We start from the raw sequence: 14,664 nt of genomic DNA, 5'->3' as shown, positions 1-14,664 counted from the left end.
TCTCCCAAAAAAGATACGGTAGAGTCACAACCGGCAGTATCTTAGAATGTGACCTTACTTGGGAACAGGGTCTTCACAGAGGTGACCAAGTTAGAATGGGGTATTAGAGCGGGCGACCAGTCCTCACAAAGGGGGGAAATTTAGACACAGATGTGCACACAGGGAGAAGGCTATGCGCGGATGAGGGCAGAGATCAGGTGATAAATCTATGGGCCTATAAACAACATAGATTGCCAGCAAACCACCAAAGCTGAGAGACAGGCATGAACAGACTCTCCCTCAGAAGAGACCACCGTGCAGACAGCTTGATCCTGGACTCTGGCTTCCAGAACTGTGAGAGGATAACTGTCTATTGTTCAAGCCACACAGCCCGCGGACACTAACACAGTGATCGTAAATGTTGCCTTCTCTGAGAGGACCTCCCTGAACGTCACGGTAGGTGCCCACATTGTCCCCCTCTGTGGTGATTTCACCCCATTCCATCTTGTCACTAAGGGCCATCCAAAGCTATTTTCTGGCTCGCTGTCCCCATTCTAGACCATAACATCACAAGGTCAGGGACGATGTTGTGCTCACTGCACTGTACCTCAGCCTCATATACGGCCTGGCAAAGAGGAAGCATGGAACTCATGCCTGATGGATGTGCTGGTGAATGAATGAATGAATGAATGAATGAATGAATGAATGAATCAATGCACTTTGAAAAGCAACCATATAAGGTTATGGTGTGTAATATGCAAGCCTAGGCACATTCAGGTAGTACAGGCTGAAGAAGATCCTTCGCATAAATCCCTATCTTCTTAGATGTGAGCAGGCTGACAGCAAAATACAACGCTTCCAACAGGGGGAAAATGGCTATTCAGTCTATAACAGAAACAGACTTTAGTTTGGAAAGAAGTGACTATATGAAAATCAATTCTGGATCATTTCGTCTAATCCCACTTCAAACAATGAGCCCATATGCCAGTCTGGAGTTGTGGGATATTTTCTCTCCTTCTTGTTTGTAAGTTCACAGAATAAGGTGAGCCTGTCCCCACTCTAATGATTCCCTTAGGCATTATTTACTAACACCGGGCTTGCCTTTCTCTTCCTCCCTGGCCCTCCCTGTCTCCCTCTCTCTCTCTCTCTTTCCTTGATGGGTAGAGAAGAACCTTCAGGGCACCCTGCAGTCTATGTAGATTCATTTATTCACTTCTGGGAAGGAATTTAACTCCAACCCTCTTGGCTCTCAGTGAACCACGGTAAAACGATACACCTCAGGATTGCTCGTGACTTCTGTGTCACCGTAGGGCCCTGACTTTTTCACTGGTAACAGCCACGTGTGCCACAGCCTGGGATCTGCTATCGGCCTTGAGCGGTGTCCCTTATCTCCAAAACCAGGGGGCTGGGTGGGATTCTTTCCAAGGTCCCCTCGACAACATGACTTTTTAATTTTTTGATGGCCTCTGCTGCTTGCTGCCGACCATTTATAATTTGTCCCCTCATTCACCTCTTATTTGGTCATATACTCCATGCCAGGCTGGGTGCTGGGGCCGGAACAGAGAACAGAAGAGACAAATGTCCTCTCTTGTGGAGTTTATATTCTCATTTGGGGAGAATGCCAAAAGCAAGTAAGTCATCTAATTATATGGCACATTGGAAGGTCGATATTACCTATTACGTTAGGGATAAAATGTGTACAGATAGGATGTGCACATATGGGAATAGAATACATATGGGATAATACATGACAGCATAGACTAGCATACATATAACACTATACGATATGGAACAGAAGAATGTTTAATGGCATATTAGAAGCTGAGATAGAAACAAGAGACTGAAATAGGTATCTGCTGTATGACGTGTAAGCTCATCTCTAATTACATATTTGATGTCGCCCCTACACTTTGTCCTCTAGGCAATGATGAAAATGACGTCCTGCCAAAACACCAAAGCGTTTAGACGGTATTATGAGATATTGTATGAGTGCACGAGGAGGAGGTGACGTGATAACACCACGCTGCAGGATATGCCTCGTGTCTGTGGGAACAAGAAGGAGGAAGCAGCAGCCTTCCCAGGGGATTCATAATTTGGGTGTTGAAGGATAAACTGGGAGTCTTCCGGATACAGAGGAGCAAGGCATTCCAGGGAGACGGGAACAGAATGTGCGGCGGTGCGGAGGCATATGCCAAAGCGTGACGTTTTGGGGGAAGAAATAGGGCTTCCGTGTGGCCTGAGAGGAGAGGAGGCTGTGACCGGGCGGACGGTATTTAAAACCACCCACGCATAAGACCCAACGATCTTATTTCTGACGCTGTCCAGAACAAAACGGCTGCCATGTGCCGTGGGGGCGTGGATAGTTCACTTCTCCACCACGTGCCATTTTTGTGGCCCTGGGCTTTCTGTTTTTGAACAGTTAAGTTCTCATTCTGCAAGCCACGTACGGAGGTGTAGTAATGTCGTATTCTTAGAGTTACAAAATGTATGTTTTATAGCTTTGTGTTTGTTGCTCTTCGCGTGAGATGTTGCATTTGAATAGAAGCAGATGGATGAAGTCTTCGGAGGCCACTGTGCTCTGCAGTGGCCCCGTGGTGAGACTCCGCCAGCTGTAGTAAAAAATTGCTTTTACTGCCACTGAGTTGCGCTGACCCTCGGAGCATAACCAGAGGGTGAGGAGAAGCATGGAATTTGCACAGAGGTTCGCACAGGGATGGTGGGGATCAACACATCATGAATATAATTATGAAAGAGTGATTAATGCAATAAATCATCTGGCTGTCTGGTCTATCTCTACAAGAGACTTGAAGAACCAGCCACAGGGCAGATTACATTTTTTCACTTTAAAAAGTCCAGATGTTTTGACATCACTCACACAGGTTTGAATCGGCATGGGCATTTCGACAACGCGAGATTCCTCACCCTGCTGTCCGTGAACAATTCAATTCAGGAAAGCACACAGCACCCTTTTCCTTAGCTGGACGTATCCTGTTTGGATGATGGCTTCTATTTATAGAGCATGCTTCCAGTTGTACAAATGTTTCCCTTCACTCTCTTTTAGTCAAGAAATCCAGCTGTAGACCTGCTGTTTCCAGGACTTGTGACATTGGAACGCTGGGAGATTTAGCGGATGATTTCATGTTTTTCTATGACCTTGGTGCAGGGGAAGAAAGCAGTGAACTCACCTTTTCCAAGTGAAGATACATGGGGGATGCTGGGTATTGGCTGTTCTGCAGGTAACCCCTCGTTAATTATGTGATGGGAAGTTGGAAAAGCAATTCGCAGTAGATGGCCTCTGGAGTCCTTGGACAAGGTGTTGGCCCAGATAGCGATGGACCAGGAACTGATGTCATCGGAAGTGATGTTACTGTTTGTACAGCTGGGAATCGGTGGTACCCGTGCACTGAAGTTACACTGTTCTATTTTCTCCAAATATTCCATTTCCCGACAGGTTGGGATTCCCGCACCACCCCCATCGCCCTGCACAAAGCAGGGGATGAAAATCCCAATAGTGTATGTTTGGTGTTATTTAAAACTTCAGACGCTTAGAAAACTGTCAGATATGTGATTTCCCGGCGTCACAGAAAAAAGTCTCACGTAGTTCACCACGATGGCTATAAAAAGCTTCATGGGAAGAGGGAAGACGGGCTATTTGGAATAACATTTAATCATCTTTAAAGATTTAGTGGGTTGTTAAAATGCCTTGGACTCCACCTTCCAGAAAAGTTATTTGAGTCAGATAATTGAAATGGGTTTGATCTTCTAAGCACTATGTGGTTGGCTTTTTGGATTAATCTCTTTTGAGCAAGCAGAATGTATAATTATGTGGTCCGTGTTAAGACACAGGCACATCTGATTTTACAGGGCTCTCCTAAGGGAAGTATACTCTGATGGGAGGAGAGACTGATTGAGAGCACTCAACTATGGTGCATGGAATACTGGAGGAGTAGATAAATATATTCACTTGATTTTTTAAAGAAAGTTCATTCATTTATTTATTTTTGAGAGAGAGAGAGAGAGAGAGAGAGAGAGAGAGAGAACAAGCAAGCTCAGGCGGTGAGAGGGTGGCAGAGAGAGAAAGAGAGAGAGTATCCCGAGCAGGCTCTGTACTCTCAGCATGGAGTCTGACATGGGGTTTGAACTCACAAAACGCGAGATCATGACCTGAGCCGGAGTTGGACGCTTAACCAATGGAGCCACCAGGTGTCCCTAAATACACTCATTTTAAATAGACTTTCGGTGAAAGAAGGCACACAAAGGCATTTCTTAACCACCAAACAACCAAAACCGAAGGAGAAGATCCAAAAGAATGAAGGAGACTCGAGAGAGTCACGTCAGTTCAAGAGTGGGGGGATCAGAAAGTAAACCCGGCCACGGATCATGCGGTTAGTTCAAGTCTCTTGCCGTTCGAGTCACTTCTTGATTACGAATATCAAGGAAGAGACACAAAAGTTATTTAACCTTTTCAGTACAATGAGTTGATTGCAAAGCAAATAGAATGGGAGGATGAGTGCCCTGACAAACTATTTCATTATAGTTTTTCAATCCATTTTTTTTTGAGAGAGAGAGAGAGAGAGAGAGAGAGAGAGAGAGAAGAGAAGAGAGAAGCAGAGAGGGAGAGAGAGAATCTCAAGCAGGTTCCATACGCAGCACAGAGCCCGACAGGCGGCTCGCTCTCATGACAGTGAGATCATGACCTGAACTGAAATCAAGAGTCGGACACTTAACTGACCCAGGTGCCCCTTCAAAACATCTGTATTTTTAAAAATATTTATTTATTTTTGAAGGAGAGAGAGAAAGAGCATGAGCGGGGGAAGAGTCGAGAGAGAGGGAGACACAGAATCCGAAGCAGGCTCCAGGCTCCGAGCTGTCGGCCCAGAGCCCGACACGGGGCTCGAACTCACAAACTGTGAGATCATGACCTGAGCTGAAGTCGGACGCTCAACCGACTGAGCCACCCAGGGCCCCCAATCCATATTTTTAATGAAGATGTTAGGATGTTTTGTGCCACAGTGAATTCCATACACATAACTATTGCTTTTCCCTGATACTTCAGATTAAAAGAATGATCTTTGTGGATGGTAATCCGAGCAAAGTTCTTCCAGACCAACCCTCAAATCTAGAATGACTTGAGAATGTGTATTTAACACCCCCCAAAAAACTCCACCTGTGTGAAAGCACTGGGGAACTCCCAAGGCAGTCAAAATTGAGAGTCCAGGATCGTGCAGAGAGGGAAGCGGGCTCAGTGAGGGGAGGCCAATATCCTATCAACTTTTCCCCTGAAGGCCTTTTCTAAATTGTAATGGCACAGGGACACGAGGCTAGGGATCTGAGGAAGAAGAGCCTCTGTAAACATGCCAGACTTGCAGTCAGGACCCCAGAAGACCAAGAAGAAATCAGGAAGTAGATTAGCCCTCATAAAAGACTGAAACTCCCCAATAAACCAACTCAATCCCAGACTTATTTAAAGTTATCTTTTTCTACTCTTACTGGTTTCAGAAAGTAAAAGTAAATCCTTTCTGGTAGAATACAACATCAGCCAGAGTCCAAAATTGCCTTTAAAAAATTGTCACAGGCGTTATTCAGAGTTAAAAAAAAATTCTAGGCAGGCCAAGGGACCAGAACACATGACCAAAAAAGCAAGTGAAGAATACTGAAAATAGAAATAGATTTACAAGGGATCTAGATACTGGAGTTAACAGACATTGAATTTAAAGTAACTCTGTGTTATATATTTAAAAAATAGATAAAATGCAAAACTGAAGCAGAGAATTTTAATCTACAAAATAAATTCATGGAAATTATATCTAAAGTACCATAATTGGGGGTGCCTGGGTGGCTCAGTCAGTTAAGCGTCCAACTCTGGATTTCAGCTCAGGTCATGATCTCACAGTTTGTGAGTTCGAGCCCCGTGTTGCCTCTATGCTGACAGCACAGAGCCTTCTTGGGATTCTCTCCCTCTCTCTCTTTGCTCCTCCCCTACCTGTACTCTTTCTCTCTGTCAAAAAATAAGCAAATAAGCTTAAAAAAATAAAGTACAATAAATGGAATTAAGAACTTAATAGATGGATATAAAAGATTAGACATAGCAGAAGAGAGAATTTGTGAACTGGAAAAGAATGAGGGAAAATAGAAGCATAGAAATTTAATATATATGTATAGTTAGAGTCTAAGAAAAAGAGAAAATGGGTCAAAAGAAATATTTGCTGAGTTATGAACAAGGAACAAGTGTGATAAAAACAAATTAAATGACACCTCATTATGCCATGATAAAACTGTGGAAAAGTAAAAGCAAAGAAATGTTATTAAAAGCAACCAGAGGAAGGGCCACATTTCTGTCAATGGAGAGGAAAGGAATACTGACAGCTGACCTTTCAATAAATGTTAACTGACATGTTAATGAAGTCAAGGAAATGACACCTTGAAAGTGTTGCACGAAAATAACTATCAACGGAGATTCTGTGCCCAGTGAAAATATACATCAAAAATTCAGGCAAGAAAGATGATAATAATAAATGAGAGAATTTATCACCATCATACCTGCACTATTTTTATTTATTTATTTTTTCAATATATGAAATTTATTGTCAAATTGGTTTCCATAAAAATATGGAACGCTTCACGAATTTGCGTGTCATCCTTGCGTAGGGGCCATGCTAATCTTCTCTGTATCGTTCCAATTTTAGTATATGTGCTGCCGAAGCGAGCACACCTGCACTATTTTTAAAATACAAAGGAATTCTTTAATCAGAAGGAAAATTATCCCATGTGGAAGCAAAGAAACATGAAGGAATAGGTAATAATATAAAGGGTGAATAAATGCTTATTAAATAAAATAATATTTTTGTAAAATGTAAAACATGTAGTATTAAAACATGACAACAATATCTTAAGATATAGGAGTGGGGTAAAGGTAATTTACTTGTCCTAAAGTCCTTGAAGAATCCATAAGTGGTAAAAATGCTAATTCACATTAGACTCTGTAAGTCGAGGATGTATATTTCAACTTCTCAGAAACTAGTACAAGAATATGAAAATTAAGTGTAATAAATAATTTATAGTAGAATATTAAACGACAAAAATAATGGATTAATTAATAAACAGGTGAGAAATGAGAGAAAAATAACTATAGGAAGGTACTCAGACAGAAAATAAGTATTAGAATTGGTAGATTTAAGCTCAAATATATGGTCTTTGCATTACACGTAAATGGAAAAACTGACCCAAGTAAAAAGACTGGGATTGCCAGAAGTGAAAAAAAAATCAAAACCCAAATATACATTGCTTATAAGAAACACACTTTAACATGAGATTAGAGAAAACTTGAGAGAAGAAAGGATGGAAAAAAATATAGCATGATGACACTAACCTTAAGAAGGCTACAGTAGTCATTTTACTACCAGAGGAGGTAAATGTTAAAGCAAAAAGCATTTCCAGAGGTAGAGAGTAAGTTTTGTAATAATAAAAGACCAAAACATCAGGAAGATATAACAATTTTAAATTTGTATGCGCTTAATAACACAGCTTCAAATACTCAAAGAAAAATTTGATGCAACAGGAGAAATAGATATATCTACAATAATAGATATCGTATTCTTTCAGGAACTTACAGAATAAAAAGATGAACAGACAACATATATAGAAGATTTGAACAAAAATAACTGTAAACAACTAATAACTCAAACAACTGTAGATTTCACATTGTTTTCAAGTGCACATGGGCCGCTTATCAAATCTGATCACATGCTGGGTTGCAAAACAAGTCTCACTAAATAGCAAAGGACTGTAATCATATCAGTGTGTTCTCCCACCAGAGTGGAATTAAGCTAGATGTCAGTAAAAGGAAATAACAAGGAAACTTCCAAGTATGTGGGTTTAAGCAATATACATTTAGGCAGGCGACTGAGAAGGGTTTTAGGAAGTTTCTGAGTTGCTAATCATGCTCTATTTCTTGATACGGGTTTCGTGTTTGACTTGTAACGAATGAAATCACTCAGTATTTGTGTACATTTTTGTACAAAAGTTACATGCTTTTTAAAAAAGAAGTCCGTAAAATTGAATAAGCTGTATTAATAGTAATTTATTTATTTATTTTTGTTTTTTTTTCTTATTACATTTCTTTATTTTTGAGAGGCAGAGAGAGACAGAGCACGAGTCGGGGAGGGGCAGAGAGAGAGGGAGACACAGAATCTGAAGCAGGCTCCAGGCTCTGAGCTGTCAGTACAGAGCCTGACATGGGGCTCAAACTCACCAACCGTGAGATCATGACCTGAGCCGAAGTCAGATGCTTAACTGACTGAGCCACCCAGGTGCCCCTATTTATTTTTTTAAAAAATTTATTTATTTTTGACAGAGAGACAGAGAGAGTGAGCTGGGGAAGGGGAGAGAGAGAGAGAGAGAGAGAGAGAGAGAGAGAGAGAGAGAGAGAGGCAGAGAGAGAATCCCAAGCAGGCTCCACACTGTCAGCATGGAACCCGATGTGGGGCTTGAACTCACGAACCGCAAGATCATGACCTCCACTGAAAACAAGAGTTACATGCTTAACCCACTGAGCCACCCAAGCGCCCCTTAATTGCAATTTAGAAAGACATTTTGGAATGTTTCAATAAAACAGGTAAGCAATTACAGTCTCCCAATTTGGAACAATATTATAGGTAACTTCTTTTTCTTTCTAACCATTAGGGAATTGAGAGAAAATTCAGATAAAAATTTAGTGTATTGTACATGAATGTGCATAGCAGCATTATTCACAATAGCCAAAAAAATTGAAACAGCCCAAATGTCCATCAGTGGATGAATGGATAAACAAAATGTTGTAAATTCATAGAATGGAGTATTATTCAGCCATAAAAAGGAACCAAGTCCTGATACATGCTACAACACGGAGGAAGCTTGAAAACACGGTGAGTCAATGAAGCAAGTCACAAAAGGGTACATACTGCATGGCTTCATTTATACGAAATTTCCAGTATGAGTGAGTCCATAGCAATACAAGGAAGATTTGTAGTTGTTAGGGGTCGTGGGGATATGGGGATGGGGAGTGACTGCTAATGGGCATGGGGTTTCTTTGGGGTGATGGAATGTTCTAGAATTAGATAGTGGTGATGGCTGCAAAACTTTGTGAGTCTACTAAAAGCCAATGATTATACATTTTAAAAGGGTGAGCTTTACAGTATAGACTTCTATCTCAAAAAAGTTATTAAAAATACTTAATGGAATGTGAAGCAGGAGCGGCAAAGGAATGAAATAAATAGATGTGATCCTGACATCATTCTGCATCAGACAGTTGATTAAGAGGAAAAAGTACACTTCTAACCCAAGAAATAAAGTAGCTCCTTGATTGTTTGAGAAACCAATGAATGAAGAGGAGGGAATCACCCAGGGAGCACCTGGATGAAGACTTAAATGTCTTGTGATTTGAACTGCCATGTCAATGTCAATAAAGATAACATATAGTTCTTTTTAAAATATTTTAAAAGTTTATTTATTTTGAGAGACAGCACAAGCGGGGGAGGGGCAGAGAGAAAGGGAGAGAGAGAGAGAGGGAGAGAGAGAGGGAGAATCCCAAACAGGATCCGCACTGTCAGCATGGTGTCTGACTCGGGGTTTGAACTCATGAACCTTGAGATCATGACCTGAGCTGAAATCAAGTGTCCAAAGCTCAACTGACTGAGCCACCCAGGTGCCCTAGAATTGGCTTTCTAAAAAAACCTTTAAAGTATTTCCTTCTCTCAGTAACAATCTCTATATTGTCCAAGACTGGAACATGCCACCTACAGATGGAGTTATTTCTTGGGCTCCTTTACAGATAAGGAAGGCTAAGGACATACAAGCCCAAGTTGCTTTCTGGGGGAGATTTTTACTTAGGTAGCAAGTCCTTCTTAGCCCTTCTCACTTCCCGTTTCTTTCTTCCTGGTGTGTGGACATGATGGCCGGTGCTGCAGTGACCCTATTGTATTGTGAGGCAGCCTTGGAGAAGGTAGAGAAGAAAGATAAGAGGAATCTGGAAACTGGTGATGCCACGGTGTCACCACATTGGCCTGGGACTACTCCCAGTGCAGAGCCCGACAGGGGGCTCGAACTCATGGACTGGCATGACCCGAGCTGAAATCAAGAGGTGGCTGCTTAACTGACAGAGCCACCCAGGCACCCCAACCTTTTACATTTTAGAAACATCGTCGCCACGATATCCTCCTCTCGCCCACCACCATTTCCTTCCTCACGGCTTTTATCCCAGCACTGTCCTCACCACCACCTGCCTTGTTACCACTCTTCTCATCGCCGACACTCTAGAGAACTGTGGGTGACCCGCACTATCTCAATGCTCTCCATCACGGGCTCGCGTAACAGTCACAAGAACCTACTGAGATAGGCTCCACCGTCCGCCCCAGCAACAGGTGAAGAAACAAGAACATAGGTGGTTGACAGATTTGTATCCATGGCGGGACTTGAGTCCAGTTCTGGTTCCAGAACCCACCTCTTCCCCTCTCTGTTATATGGTCTCCGGCCATTCTAGCATCCCAAATGCATGCAGGAACACATTAGCAGATTTGACTGTGAATTTCATTGGTCCAACATTGGACAAAGGCTCCTGTGGGACATCTGATGTCCTAGAGGGAGAGTTTCATGTACCCGCTGGCTACCGGTCCCTCTCACTTCAACCCTTTTATTTTTGTATGAGTTGAGACATCACCTTCGCCCTGTGGGCATCTCACCTTCGCCTTGGCTTATTGTCCAATGTCTGATGAAAGAGAAGTTCTGTGCTTTTGCCGACATCCACAGCTGAATCCATTTTCCATGAGGCTACTCAGGGTCTCCTACTCGACGTAAGAATTACGTTCAGGTTTTCCTTGAATTCAGCGGTATCGACAACAAGGCACATCTCTCACTCAAGGCATTTAGTTTGTGACGGGTGTTACGTTCAGGGTTACACTGAGATAACTAATTCGTCTCACATGCTTGGCAACATTGATAGACCTTCTTACTTTAGACTGGGATTATCCAATTGTTATTTTCATTCCTGTGTCTACTGAATATTAAAACACGCCTTTAGGACTTTTTCGGAAATAGAAATTCTGCAGATAAACCAGTATGCCCAGTGAATATTCCATGGGACACCAGCTCAGTGAGACATAATGAGGTCACCCAGGAACAGTTACTCCTGGGGCCAGAAAGGTCTGGAAAGCCCTACAGACTCTGCTCCTCTTAGAGAAACACAAAGCATTTTCAAGGTACCTCAAAGTGCTGCAGTAAAAGAAATCCTTCCTTCTCTTCAACTCCGTGTTTCCCACATCTAGTTGACCCCGAAGTCTTCCCCTGCCCCACAATGGTGGAACCCGGGAAACCAGTTTTTTGGGGGGGATACCAGTTTGGGCACCCCGGGAATAGTGAGCAATCTGTTTGAGCAGTCATAGGCACATGTCATGGAAAGCGGTAGAATGAAGCCACATCAGCTGCTTTGGCCACTGGCAGGTTGAGGTTGGATTCCTGAGCGGCCAGACCCCCCCCACCGGGAGAAGGGGAGATTTCCACCCTGAACAAGTGATGTGTGTCTGGGGACAGGGGGCTGGGGAGCCGGAGCGCTCTCCCTCCTGAGCCATCTGGGGTGGCCCTGGGACTCTGGACAGAGGGGTGAGTTAACCGCAAATCCAGACATGGGCCTTTTTTCTCAATGGCAGGGAGGGTGGAAACATCAACCACACATCAGGGAGCAGTTGTATGACTCACTGGGAGCTATTTTGCATCCCATTTCTGTCACTTCCTCTGCCCATGACCTTGGAGCAGTTATCTAGATTCTATGAGCTGAAAGGAAGCTCTCTTACTGGCAAAAAGTGGTTAATGAAACCAACCTCACGCAGTCCAAAGAGGCAATGGATGAAGGCGGAGGGCCCCATTGCCAATGGCAAAGGCTGTCTTTACCCATTCGATGCTCTGGGTCAGCAAGCGGGGGGGTCGAATCTTTGGCTCTGACCCTGACCCCCAAAGGAGCCATGACATTTGCCCATTTCCGTCAGAGCCATGGTGCAAATAACTTCCTAGTTTGGATACAAATTCGGCAACCGAAGGCGATTCTGTGTACTCAGCCTGCCCCCAAACACTGCTTCACTGGAATAAATGGGGACCGGCAGCCATGATCCATAATCATAAAAGCACAAGGAGTGAGAGTAAATAGTGACTCTCCTGGACAAGCTAACTCGGCTGTTATTTACAAGCTCCTGGGCCACCTCGTTATCGCCAAGAAAGTCTGCTCTACCTTATTGCTGCTGTTCCGTCTGGCCTCTCAATCTGTACTTGCTGAAAAAAAAAACCTTATTGTTATGCTAAAATCACAACGGGCCTCTCCTAACTCAGCGCTAAATAACACCGATAAAACCACCAAGATGGCGCTTTGGCATTAGAAGCTCTTTTCTTGCAGACTTTCACGAGATTCAGTGCCTTCGTTCTCACAAAGCGCTTCCCAGCATCACACGCGCACAGAAGATACAAATAGGAGAAAACGCCCTGGCGAAACGGCACCCCCTCTCCCACAGAGCAGCGTTTCGATTTTGCAAACTGGAAGCCAGCCCCGGGGCTGCAGGTGGTGCGTGGGATTAACCCGGATCGGCCACCATGGCCGCGACCTGCAGGGGCGCTGGGGCCGCAGACGCTTACCTCTTTCTTGGTGAACTTTGGGGGGTGATCGTTCTTGTCATCGATCATGATGGTGGCTGTGGCCGTGCCTGTTAATCCGACATCCAGTCCGGCCATGTCTTGAGCCTCGATGATCAATTCATACTTGGGGTTTTCCAGAGTCTGTAGAGGAAAACCACAGACAAGGTGGTGTAAGGTTTAGGCTGCCCCCGTGTCCTTCCTCGGCCTCCCCCTTACACCCACAGATCTCACCCATTCGTATGACTATACCTTTGGAATCTCTCTAATACGAGACAGTCCCGATTCACAGACTGCACATGGTCGTGGGGGTGGAATCTATGTTCTGTCCTTATCTAAAGGGACGTTTGATATATTCCACACCGTTTCGCTTCTGGGCTTTGGGTATGCAATGCATGTTTGATGTTTACACCTGTGTATCTAATTTCATCGTGGCCTCATCCAGCTGATCTGGAAAGGAGGCTAAGTTTTTTTTTAATTTTTTTTTCAACGTTTATTTATTTTTGGGACAGAGAGAGACAGAACATGAACGGGGGAGGGGCAGAGAGAGAGGGAGACACAGAATCGGAAACAGGCTCCAGGCTCCGAGCCATCAGCCCAGAGCCTCCAGGCTCCGAGCCATCAGCCCAGAGCCCGACGCGGGGCTCGAACTCACGGACCGCGAGATCGTGACCTGAGCTGAAGTCGGATGCTTAACCGACTGCGCCACCCAGGCGCCCCGGAAAGGAGGCTAAGTTTGATGCGGGGACTCGGGCTAAGACGGAGGCCGTCGGAACTCAGAGTGACTGAACGACCTGACAGCCAGGCGTTGGGTACTGGGTTTTGTACTTAATCTTGCCAGCAAGTGTGTTGAGGCGCATTTAAGGTTCCCATTTTACAGGTGACAAAAAATCCCAACTGAGTTGAGTAGAGTCACTTGCACCACCTTTCTTTTGCGTCATTTGTAGTCATTTTTGTCTTTCACGCTCCGTTAAGTTTGGAAAATGCCTTTTAATCCATGATCTGATAAGTGCAACACAAGCAATATTGTACCATGGCCTCCCTGAATGCACATAAGCTTCCATTTGAATATTGGACGGCTTTCCTGCTACCATGTTTAAACAGAACAGCTAACCAAGTGGCCCTGACCCCAAGATGAGGGGGGCAGTGGTTGGGAAACGCCAGTCCCTGCCTTTAAATTGCCTCTGGGATGGATTTGCTTGCCTGGGTCAAGAGCACCCCATTCTTCTGGTAAGGCAGCACCCCACATTTCCTCAGCGGACCCACCCATCACTTCTTCTTTGCCCATGTGGTTGGGGTTGGGTTGCCTTTCCCCACCGTCCACCTGGCCAGCTTTTGGGATGAGCCCGGATTGGAACGAGCAACCAAGCGTATGCCATCCCAAGGGCACACGGTGACTCGTCCGTGTTTGACATTTGGGAGACAGAAGCTCTGTGTCTCTGTGGTAATGAGTCTGGAAGCCTTTAGCCTGGGAGCTAGACGAGCTACCTCAGGACCATAGCTGGCTGGGGTGGGGAAGTCCATCTGAGAAAGAAGCCAAGCTACTGATAGAACCAGACTTGAACCCTGGAAGAAAAGAAATGTTTCCCAGGGATTGTATTTGATCACTTCATCGTGGCAGGCCCGGAGCCAGTCTTGCCTGTGGACTTTTTAGCTAATTGCGGCATTAATTTTCCTTATTTGCTTAAACCATTTTGGAGTGTTTGCTTAATTACTCACAGAGTTCAAGTTGCATCAGCGTCAATAACAAAAACAAAAGGTCCTGCCAGGCGTCAATAGTCCTGTCGGTACAATGGCTGCAAAGGCAATTGCTCATACGAACTAAGAATTAAGAAACACCGTGGGAAGCAAAAACCAAAAACACAGCAGGGATCTAGAATTTCCTTCCAAAGCCAGAAGTTTACAATGTGTATTTTAATAACTCAATGCTAGCTGTCCCCAAAACTTTCCAGTATTTTTAAAAGGCGCTGGCTCCCTAGGGCATCTTTAATTGGTTGTTTCTTAACTAAGAGCCTCTGAGCTACTAACTTAAGGAGC

At 44.1% G+C, this 14,664-nt stretch overlaps 1 protein-coding gene and 1 non-coding gene across 3 annotated transcripts in view; both read right to left on the bottom strand.

The window, feature by feature from the left end:
- CDH13 (cadherin 13) overlaps positions 1-14,664 on the bottom strand; it is a 1,030,795-nt gene that overhangs the window by 135,633 nt on the left and 880,498 nt on the right. For both annotated transcript variants that reach the window (XM_003998309.5, XM_045046893.1), the window contains one exon: positions 12,631-12,771. In XM_003998309.5, coding sequence (XP_003998358.4) covers positions 12,631-12,771 — 141 coding nt within the window. The remainder of the gene's footprint in view (positions 1-12,630; positions 12,772-14,664) is intronic.
- Positions 6,583-6,689, bottom strand: LOC111558181. The gene has a single exon (XR_006590861.1). It is a non-coding gene; the product is annotated as a U6 spliceosomal RNA (small nuclear RNA).

Source organism: Felis catus, chromosome E2 (assembly GCF_018350175.1).
Source record: "Felis catus isolate Fca126 chromosome E2, F.catus_Fca126_mat1.0, whole genome shotgun sequence".
NCBI classification, from domain to species: domain Eukaryota; kingdom Metazoa; phylum Chordata; class Mammalia; order Carnivora; family Felidae; genus Felis; species Felis catus.
The sequence above is the reverse complement of the archived record's forward strand: the minus strand, read 5'-3'. Positions and strand labels throughout refer to the sequence as shown.